This window comes from Myotis brandtii, unplaced genomic scaffold (genome assembly GCF_000412655.1).
Source record: "Myotis brandtii unplaced genomic scaffold, ASM41265v1 scaffold915, whole genome shotgun sequence".
Classification (NCBI taxonomy): Eukaryota; Metazoa; Chordata; class Mammalia; order Chiroptera; family Vespertilionidae; genus Myotis; species Myotis brandtii.
Genome location: NW_005371769.1, coordinates 3,478,224 through 3,489,004, shown reverse-complemented (window position 1 = coordinate 3,489,004; position 10,781 = coordinate 3,478,224). Strand labels below are relative to the sequence as shown.

Sequence of the window (10,781 nt, the reverse complement as noted above, 5' to 3'; positions counted from 1 at the left end):
CCCCCACCCCCGTTGTGCAGTTGAAGAAGGAAAGGCTGAGGGAAATGCAGATTTTCCCAGAAAGAATCACAAAGCACTGTTGGGCAGCTGGGTCTGTGAAGGCATCCGCTACAGTGAGTGTGCCCTGCCCGCAGCACTCCAGGCACATTCCTGCTGTTCCCGCACCACTCCCTCACCAGCCGCCTGTGTGTGTTCAGACATCACCTTCGCAGTGAGGGTTGCCTGCCCGTCCTGTTTACCATGGCAGCCCCCTCCCCTGCTGCCCCTCCCCACACTCCTATCCTTCCTCACCGTGCTCTCTTTCCCCCACAACACCATTCTCTGATACATTATATAATTGACTTTTACAAAAACCTTCCTTATCTGTCTTCCTAACTAGAATATAAGCTCCATAACCTTTGCTTCCTGGTGCACCTGCAGGAGACAAACAGAACACAGCACCTGGCCCTGGGGAGGGGCTCCGTGAACCTCTGAATGGGTGCAAAGATCAGTTTCCAACAGGGCACACTAACCTGGCGTCGTCATGTGCTCCATTTAATGTCGCACTGGAGAGGCTAATTCGTCCCACCACTTTCTGTTTGAAATATTTGACTCCATAAACCTAGTGTGTGTTAATGTGAGTGTCCGTCCCCATCCTTCTCTCCGGTATTCAGCCAGTGGCGGCCACTCCATGCCTTTGGCGCCAAGGTAACAGCTCTGCCGTGTGACCCGTCACCTGTCTCCCAGCTAGTTAGTTTGCATTCCAGGAAATATCTTGGATCTAAAATGAATGTCAAAATATCTGCAAGTGCTTGAGCTGAGTGCCCCAAGAAATGGAGGAAGATCATCTTGTTACATGTTAAAATGCAAATTTATGGGCAACCCAGGCTCTTTAAACAAATGGGTGAGAAAAGAGGGTAAAGGTGGGAGGACACAGAGGCTGTACCATATCAGCACCGGGCTGGGCTGGAAGGGTGACCGGTGCTGAAGGGAAGCTGAGGAAACTCCGGTCCAAGGCGTGTCAGGACCCTGTGCTATTTGAAGAAAATGCCAAGTACAATGCCATGTACAGGGGGTTAATCAATAATGACCCCTTCAATACTATGGCATTTATCTGTCCCAGGTCTGTGCCCTGAGAAAGTGGGTTATGGGTGGACTCACAGTGTTGAGGAATGTGGTCGGGTAAAAATCACCACTGGTCAAAATTACCCTTAAAATTGTTTAGTCAGGCACCATGCTAAAGTCATACTGTTTGTTCAGTTAACTCTTGCTCTCTAACAGCCCAAACAGAGGATTAAAATGGTGCCATTTATTTAGCTTGCAATACTATGGGGAGGTGTTTCAGGCTGGGCTCAGCTGAGTTGTTTGTCGGATTGTGGCTGGGCTTGCATATGTGTCTGTGGGCGGCAGCCGGGTCTGCCGGGGACTGGACAGGCTGGAGGGCCACCCCCTGGGATGGCCTGCCTCGGCTCCACGGGTCTCTCTTCCTCCAGGCGGCTAGCTCAGGCGCGTTCTCACGGCACAGGCAGAGCAGAACATGCAGGTTCTCCAGCCCTAGTCTTGGAACCAGCTGACCATCACCAGTGGCACCCTCTTCCCCAGAGTAAGGGGATGGAGGCAAAGTCTCACTCTCTTGACGGAAAGAGCAGCTAAGTCCCCTGCACAGGCTGTGGAGACAGGGCTGTACAGGGTCGAGGCCGTTTTATGCAGCCTCTAACCGTGCTTCTCAGCACCTCCAACTCAGCTAGTCTCCCCTTGGGTGCTGAAACTTGTCTTAGTGCCTTGTTTAATCAACAAGGCAGGAGGGGGCTGTGTGTTCAGTGCACCTTATACCCCAGACACTGACACGTGCTCACCAGTGAGAGGCTCATGGTGGGGAGGCCGAGGGGGCTCAGCCTCCAGGGCCTCGGGTCTTCTCCTGTTTGCTGGGCACTTGCTTGTTGACTTGACGGCTGGGGCAGTGCCAAGTGGTTGGCATCAGTTTCTTTCTTGCCTGAACTGTGAGGCTGAATTCAAGCCACTGAATATGTGCAGCGACTCTGTTGTATGGGCCTTCGGGGGTGTCTCAGGCTTCAAAGACAGGAGCAGTGTGGTCCACGCACGTGGGGAATGTAATGTCTTCAGACTACAGATTGATGGGCGCAAGCCTGGAGCCAGAAGTCCAAAATCAAGTGTGGGCCAGGCCGTGGCCCTCGGGAGGCCCCAGGGGAGGCGCCCTCCTGCCTCTTCCAGCTTCTGTCGCTCCAGCTATTCCGTGGCTTGTGGCTTCGTTGCCGCAGTCTCTGCCTCCATGGTCACCTCTGAATCCTCTGTCTTCTTACAAGGACACCGGTCATTGGATCAGGGCCACCTGACTCCAGGTACAAATCCTCCTGCCTTGGAGCTCAAAACAATAAAACAAAGAGAGAAGGTAATTTTGGAAAACCTTTCCCTCAATATTAGTATCTGTTCTTAAGATTATTGTCTGACCAGAAAGCCTCGTTTGCAGGCTGGGGGCCAAGTCTCACCTTGTTCTGTCTGTCTTCCTTCTTCTTGAGGGATTACATGTCCCAACCGCTTGACTTTGGGCAAATCTCTCCACCTGTCTGTGCCTCGTTCCCCTCCCTGGGACCCTCCAGCGCCTTCCTGATGGGCTGTTATGCGGGTCAGGTGACCAGGGACAGTTAAAATGCTTGGACCAGTAGCCAGCACAGAGCAGGCACCCGTAGAAGGCTCCGCTACATCTGCTAAAATCTGTAAAAGTCCTCATCTCCCTTTAGGCAGATTGACACCTCGGGCTGCCCAAGGTAAGTGATTGACTTGGAAAAGGAAGAGAGAAGAGCGCATTAATCTCTCAGCGATTGCTCCCATTCTGCACAGAGGCCACGATAAGTGCTGCTAGATGGAATCTGCTTAATCCTCCGCCTTCATCCTCATTTCACAAAGGAGAGTCCTGACATTAGAGGGACTTGCAGAAGCCACTCAGTGGGGTTAGTGGCAAACTAAAGCTGGAACCCTGGGGTCTTCCCTCAAGGCACCCCCAGGTCTCCAGGACGGCTGGCCAGGGACAGCCTGTCTTGCCAAAGCCTCCCTGACATCAGCCTTTTCCCTGCAAACATCTGAACCCTCTGGGCCATCTACAGGGAAACCACATCATTCGTTTATGAAAATCAGGCAGTGAAGGGACCCGTTCCTAGACAAGCCCCCCGTGCCCAGGGTTTTTGAGGATAAACTCCATCCTGGCTCACTTATCTTGTTGTGTTTAAGCAGAATGTGCTTTGTCACCCAGCAGAATGAAATTGGGTGAAGTCATGGCGAGAGCCATTGTGTGTCTAGAACAGTTTGGTGAAGGGACCCACGTTTTGGGGAGGGGATGCTCCAAAGGGGATGACCGAGGCGGCCCCATCTGGTCACCCTTCTCGTCACCCTAGGACCTGACAAAACTCAGAGACGCCCTGGCTCTCTGGGGAAACTCACCCACACACATCATTTAAGTTGTCATTTCTTTTGGGTCCTGGCGGGCCCAGATGCATAGGTGAGCAGGCAGTTGGAGGTTAATGAGGGGTGAAGACTGGCAGTGCGGCCCCAGAGGCCAGGGGCAGGACCTGGAGATGCCACCTGGGAAAAGTGTGGCCTTCAGTAGACGAGCCAGGCCTGGCCGACCGTCTTCCCTTCCTGCTCCAACTGGCCAGAGTGGACACCAGAGGCCTGGGGAGCCCGTGCTGCAACCTCGGGGGCCCAGGAGGAGGGACGAAGGTCCGCTCTCTCTGGAGGGGCTAGCCAGAAGGTGTCCCAGGTCAAGATCTTAACTTAGAGGTGCAGTCCCCCAAATATGGAGCCATCCCGCTCTGTGCAAGAGCATATGAGGGGTCCACAGATACACATTTTAAAAGATTCATAGTTATATATTTATTGTAATGGTTCTTAGAAAAAAATGACCATCTTCTCTTTTTGGTAATGACATAGTCCTCCCCCTTTCTTCTGCAGTTATTACACTGAGGTATGTACCTCGCATTTCTTGGCCAGTGAGGATAAACATCTTTTCAAATGTCTTTTTAAAATTGTTTTGATTAAAATTTTTTTAAATTAATAGACTTAATTTTTTAGAGCCATTTTAGGTTTATAGAAGAATGAGGGGAAGGTAGAATTCCCAAATACCACCCACCCTCTCCCCGTACAGTTTCCTCTATTATTAGCAGGCTGCATTCGTGTGGTACTTTTACTGCAATTGACGAGCCACGATTACACATTAGTATTAACTGAGGTACGTAGTTTACACCAGGGTTCACGCTGGGTGTTGCATATCCTCTGGGCCCGTCGTTATGTCCCCCACACAGCAGTTCACTCCCTGAGCATCCGCTGTGCTCCGCCTGCTCACCCCCCTCCCCTCTGACCCTCGGCAATCACTGGTCTTTCTACTGTCTCCACAGTTTTGTCTTTTCCAGAAGGTCAGAGAGTTGGAATCACACAGTATGTAGCCGCTCAGGTTGACTTTTTCATGCGTTTAAGTTTCCTCCATGCTTTTTCATGGCTTGATAGCTCATTTCTTTTAGGCGCTGAATGATATTCCATTGTCTGGATGGAACACAGTTTACCCATCACCTACGGAAGGAGGTCTGGTTGCTCTCAGGGTTTGGCAATCATGAACAAAGCTGCCATAAACATCTGTGTGCAGGGTTTTGTTATGAATGTAACTTTTCAGCTCATTGGGTAATGATATCTTTTTTTCTTTTTAAATCCTCACGAGATGGTTTTTTAGAAAGTGAGAAGAGGGGGAGAGAGAAGGAAGGAGAGAGAGAGAAACATTGATGTCCGAGATCACATAGAGATCACATAGATTGGTTGCCTCCCGCGCCCCAATCAGGACTGGGAGTGAACTCGCAACCTGGGTACATGCCCTTGACCAGGAATTGATCCCGGGACCCTCTGGTGCATGGGCTGACACTCTAACCACTTAGCAACACTGGCCAGGGCATCTTTTCACTTTTTAAAAGTTGTGAAATATACCTAACGTAATATGTGCCACTTTAGCCGTGTGCAGTGAGCGGCCCCGAGCACATGCACACGCACACGCACACGGCTGTGCACAGGCTTCTGGAGTGACAGTGTGTCAGCGAGACAGCCCCAGCCCCCGGGTGTGAGGCGTCAGCGTGCAGGGCGGGCTGAGGCCGGGGACTTGTCCCTGAAGCGTTTCAGCCCCCATGTTCTTCTTGAGAAAGTCTGTCTGTTTAATACATCGATAGCATTTCCCAGCGGCCACCGGCGTCAGGACCCCAACAGTGAATTTTGGAAACTATTTCTTTGCCCAGGCCCCGTGATTTGCTTTTTAAAACGGGGGCCTTGGGAATGCTCGCTCTGTCCCTCGAGTTTCTCCCGCTTCTCTGTGAGCAGCTGTGCACTGGCGCGATGAAGATGGCTGGTGGGCGGGGAGGGGACATGGAGGAAGCGAGGGGCCCATTGAGTCCCTCATTGTGGCCCCTGAGGGTGGCAAGGGGGAGCACTGGACAGTGAGTCCAGCTGACCAGGTGGTCTTCCCTGGCTCCCGCCTTCCCAGCCCGGTCCCTCGTTTCCCCCTCCGTGCAATGCGGGTGCTCCCATCGGCCACCTCCTTGATTCAGAGAGAAAAACAGGGCGGCGGCCGGTTGAGTTTCCTGAGAAAAGTGTCCTCTCCCGGGAGGAGGTGTTAGCGGGCGAGTTGCCCTGCCCCAGGGAGCAGCTGCGACGAAGAGACGTGGCTTTTGCTGTGAGCACAGAGCGGGCTGCAGGGGACAAACCACAGTCATGACAGTGTGTCAGCTCCTCGCGCCTCTCCTGCAGTGACTGTTTTCAAGCCCCATCTCCCCCCTCCCCAGGGGAGCAGCTGCGACGAAGAGACGTGGCTTTTGCTGTGAGCACAGAGCGGGCTGCGGGGACAAACCACAGCCATGACAGTGTGTCAGCTCCGCGCGCCTCTCCTGCAATGACTGTTTTCAAGCCCCATCTCCCCCCTCCCCAGGCAGTCAGTCTGGGTTTCTCTCCCCGCCCCTCCCCCCCAAGGCTGGGCTCATTCGGGGAGCGTGGGCTCAGGCCTCAGCACCCCATGCAGGCCCGCACTGAGGCCCCGCGAGCTGGTCGCCCTCTGTCCGACCCTTTTCCTGGTCCCAGCTGTGGAGGTCATGCTGGCTGCCGGCCCCCGGTGCCGAGACCGTCCGTCCCTCCCAGGGGACACGTGCTGTGGCTGTGGCTGCTCTGTGGCCAGGGGCCTCCCCAGTTGCCCCAGGAACAGGGTCCAGGTCACCCCTGTACCCAACTCCCCCCTGAAGCAGAAGTTGAGGGTCCTCTCCCTCCCGTCCTGACCGTCCGCCTCCCCCCTGCTCCCGAGGACGGGAGAACTGCTCGCCCTCTGATCTCCTCCCGGGGGTTAGGCTCTGGGATCCAGAAGGCTCTACCCCGTTTCTGCCACAGCAGCTCAGCAGAAGCCCTGGCCATCGATCTCTCTCCGCACGGACCATCTGGAGGCTGCTGCGAGCAGCATGTGGCTTTCTGGGGCCACCAGGCTGGCATGGTGTGTCCACTTGGCCAGCTGGACCTGCGAGCAGTGGCCCTCAAAGCATGCTGCTCCCCCCGCCACTGGTGGGGTAACTGAGATGTGTCTCTGCACGATCTCGGCGAACCCCCAGGAAGCTCCAGCTGCCACGGTGGGACTTGCTTCACAGCTCTGTCACCCCACTTTCCCACCCCCTGCAGCTGTTTCCTGGGGTCACCTCCCAAATAAGGTCCTGGTAATGACACCCTTTACTTGGGAACCCAACCTGAGACTGCCCCCCTTCCCGGAGCCCTAAGGGAGCCTGCTGCACTGACTTCTGGGGGAAGAGCAAGGGGGTCGGAGGCATGATCGGGTGGGGGAGCAATCGCGCATTAATAGTTCAAAAGGTTATGGAGGATCTTTGAAAACTCAAGTGAGTCAAGCTCTTGCTCCATGCCTGGCACTGCGCTCGGTGTTGTCACAGGCATCATTTCACCTGGTCCTCCAGGAGCTCTGCCGAGTGACCTGCTCTCAGAGCCAAGGGAACTGGGCCCAGGGGATCCCCAGCAAGGGGGGCAATGAGGGTCAGAACTCAGGTCGGTGGTCTTGGGGAGCATCGTGAAATTCCTCAGCTCATAGCAAGGATGCAGCACCGTGAGGTCAGACATAGTCTTCCACTATGTCAGTGCTGAAGAATTCTAGTAGCCACCTACTAATCTCTAAAGATGTGTCTTCAAATCTTTCCTTTAAAAAGTATAAGGTCTCTCTCTTTTTGAGGCAGGTGGCATGTTACTGTGAGATCTATAATGTTAGATGAGTTTGTGAGGAACAGAGAATGGGAGAGATGGTCTCAGGATAAAAGAAAAAGAAGATTCATGTGGCACCTGCCCATTACTGTGGTGTAAATGCTCCCCCCATGGCCAGTTCCAGGCTATGAACATAACATTACAGAATCCAAAGTTGGGGAGAGGTACCACACCATTAGATGGCATTTCCATTATAATGATACAATCAATGTAAATAACCTCAAGAGCATTGAGAATGGCAAGATGTAATAAAATAATTAGTAAGTGATGAGCGTTGAGTGTTTAGTAACCTATTGCTGAGGTAAAATTTACATAACATTAAATTTGGCATTTTAGCTCTGTAAAGTGTACAATCAGGGCAGTGCATTCACAGCGTGCCACCACCCCCTCGATCTGGCTCCAGAGCATTTCATCGCCCCACAAGGAAGCCCTGAGTCAGTAAACAGCTATTCCTCATTCTCCTTCCACCCCTGGCAATCACCATAACCTGTTTTTGTGTGTGTGTGTGTGTCTATATATTCTGGGTTTTTCAGATAAATGGAATTATACATATGTGACCTTTGGAGTCTGGCTTTTTGAACTCAGCATAATGTTTTTAAGGTTCATCCATATTGTAGCATGTTTTTAAGGTTTATTCTCTTTTTATGGCTGAGTAATATCCCACTATATGGGTATAATGTATTTTGTTTATTTATCCATCAGTGGATGGATATCTGGGTTGATTTCAACTTTTGGCTATTTCCAGTTATGCTAGTATGCAGGTCTGTATTTGAATACCTATTTTCAATTCTTTTGGGTATATCCCCAGAAGTGGGATTGCTGGGTCAGGTAGTAGTTCTATATTTAACTTCTTAGGGAGCTGCCAAATTGTTCTCCATGTGGCTGCACCATTTTACATTCCCGCTAGCAGTGCAGAGGGTTCCAATTTCTCCACATCCTCATCAGCACTTGTTATTTCCAGGTTATTATTATTATTACCATAGCCATACTAGCTGGTGTAGAGTCATATCTTATGGCATTTTTGACTCACATTTTTCTAATGACTCATGATATTGAGCATCTTTACATGTACTTGGGCCATTTGTGTATCTTCCTTGGAGAAATGTCTATTCAAGTCCTTTGCTCAGTTGTTTATTTTGTTGTTGTTGAGTTGTAAGAGTCCTTTGTCTTTTCATTTCCTTGATGTGTCTGTTTATGCTCAAAAGCTTTTAATTTTGATGAAGTCCAATTTACCTTTCTTTTGTTTTTGAATTACTCATTCTTTTGGTGTCATATCTAAGAATTCGTTGCAAAACTCAAATTCATGAACATTTACTCCTTTGTTTTCTTCTAAGAGTTTTATAGTTTTAGTTCATACATTTAGGTCTGTGATACAGTTTGAGTTCATTTTTGTATATGGTGTGAGGTAGGGGTTTAACTTCATTCTTCTGCATGTGACATCCAGTTGTAGCACCTTTTTAATATGTTATTTAATTGTAAGTTTATATAATATAACTTTTAATTATGGCCATGTTTAACAACTGGCTTGCAAAATTCCTGAAAACTTAACCATTAGCTCTCATGAGCCAGTGTGAACCGGTCTGAGCTGGCTCCCACATGCCACTGCCTTTGCCATGTAAGCTGCGTGGCAAGTCACCTCCATTCTCTGAGCCTCAGTTTCCCCTTTCCTGATGTGGGGATAAGAGTACTTTCCTTGGGGGATTGTTGTCAGGTTTCAGTGGGTGATGAATGCCCGGTGGGAGGCAGGGGAGAGTGTGCGTGTGATGAAAGACAGGTGCCCATGGTAAAGTCTGGTTTTGCCTGCAGGTTTCCTAGCATCCTGGGCCACACAGACGATGTGGGATGGAGGTGCCAGAACTCAACTGCCCCGCCTCACCTGCCAGGGAGCAGCCAGCTCTTGCCCCTGGGACTCCAGGGGCCCCGGGTCAGCAGGCCTCACCACACCTGACTCTGGGCCCCATCATTCTGCCGCCAGAGCAGAGCCTGGCGCCCACGGTGTTCCTGAAGGCGCTGCCCATCCCACTGTACCACACAGTGCCTCCCGGGGGTCTCCAGCCACGTGCCCCCCTGGTGACGGGCGGTGTGGATGGGGGCAGCGTACCCTTCATCCTCAGCCCCCTGCTGCAGCCTGAAGGCCCTGGCCCTGCCCAGGTCGGGAAGCCAGTGACCCCAACGGTCACCGTGAACATCGTGGGCACTCTCCCTGTCCTGTCCCCGGGGCCCACGCTGGGCAGTCCGGGGAAGGCGCGTAAAGCGGGCAAGTACCTGTGCCCACACTGCGGCCGGGACTGCCTGAAACCCAGTGTGCTGGAGAAGCACGTTCGGTCCCACACCGGAGAGAGGCCCTTCCCGTGCGCCACCTGCGGCATCGCCTTCAAGACCCAGAGCAACCTGTACAAGCACAGGCGCACCCAGACCCACCTCAACAACTCCCGGCTGTCTGTGGGCTCTGATGGTGCAGGGGGCAGCCTCCTGGAGGAGGGCGACAAGGCCGCGGAGACCCCCGGAGCAGCCAGCAGCGGGGATGGCGGGAGCGTTGGTGGGGGTGATGGGGCTCGATCAGAGAGACCCCTTTCTCCAGGTGTCCAGGGTTCCGGGCACTGCCTGGTGCCCCCCATGCATCTGCCCCCAATTGCCAAGAACCTAGATCTGAAGGCGGAAGCTCTTTTCTGTCCAGCGTCCACACTGGCTGACAGAGAGGCCCCTCTGGACGCTACCCACGCGGCTCCCGTTGGGATCCCCCTGGCCAGCTCTCAGCGCGGGCGCAAGCCGCCGGAGCAGAAGTCTCCGACAGCGGGCAGGGCGTGCTCCCTGCAGGACACCCGGGCCTCGGAGAGCCGGCTGAGGAAGTGTGAGAGCACCGACTCGGGCTACCTGTCCCGCTCGGACAGCTCGGAGCAGCCACCGGCCCCAGGCAGCCCCCCCCACAGCCTGTCGGATCACAGTGTGGAGTCTGAGAGGGAGGGCGCCTCACGGCCTGGGGGGGCCAGGGCTGAGCCGGGAGGGCAGGAGCCCAGCCTGGAGCTGGAGAAGCGGCAGCTGGAGGAACGCATCGCCCGGCTCATCTCCCACAACCAGGCCGTGGTGGACGATCCCCAGCTGGACCACGTGCGGCCCCGCAAGACCGTCCTGTCCAAGCAGGGCAGCATCGACCTGCCCGTGCCCTACACCTACAAGGACTCCTTCCACTTTGAGATCCGGGCACTGGGGCCGGGACGCAGGAGGCACGGGCCCCTCTGCCCCGCCCGCTCCACCTGCGTGGCCTCTGACAGGGCGCGGCCCCTCCTCTTCCACTCTGTCCCCACTCAGCTCTCCACCACCGTGGAATGCGTGCCCGTCACCAGGAGCCACTCGCTGCCCTTCGTTGAGGGCACCAGGAGGTGGCAGGAGCTGCTGGACCCCCAGGACACCCGTCCCGGGAGGCGGAGGCCTCTGAGCCCCAGGTCTGTCCCCACCCGCCTGGGGGAGGTCCCCGGCAGTCACCCCCGGGCCCTGGTCAGACAGGCTGCGGT

General features: G+C 53.8%; 1 protein-coding gene across 1 annotated transcript in view; it reads left to right on the top strand.

Annotated features, from left to right (window-relative positions):
• Positions 1–10,781, top strand: part of ZNF831 (zinc finger protein 831) — a 95,528-nt gene that overhangs the window by 26,626 nt on the left and 58,121 nt on the right. The window contains exon 3 of the mRNA XM_014532780.1: positions 9,076–10,779. Coding sequence (XP_014388266.1) covers positions 9,112–10,779 — 1,668 coding nt within the window. The 5' untranslated portion in view covers positions 9,076–9,111. The remainder of the gene's footprint in view (positions 1–9,075; positions 10,780–10,781) is intronic.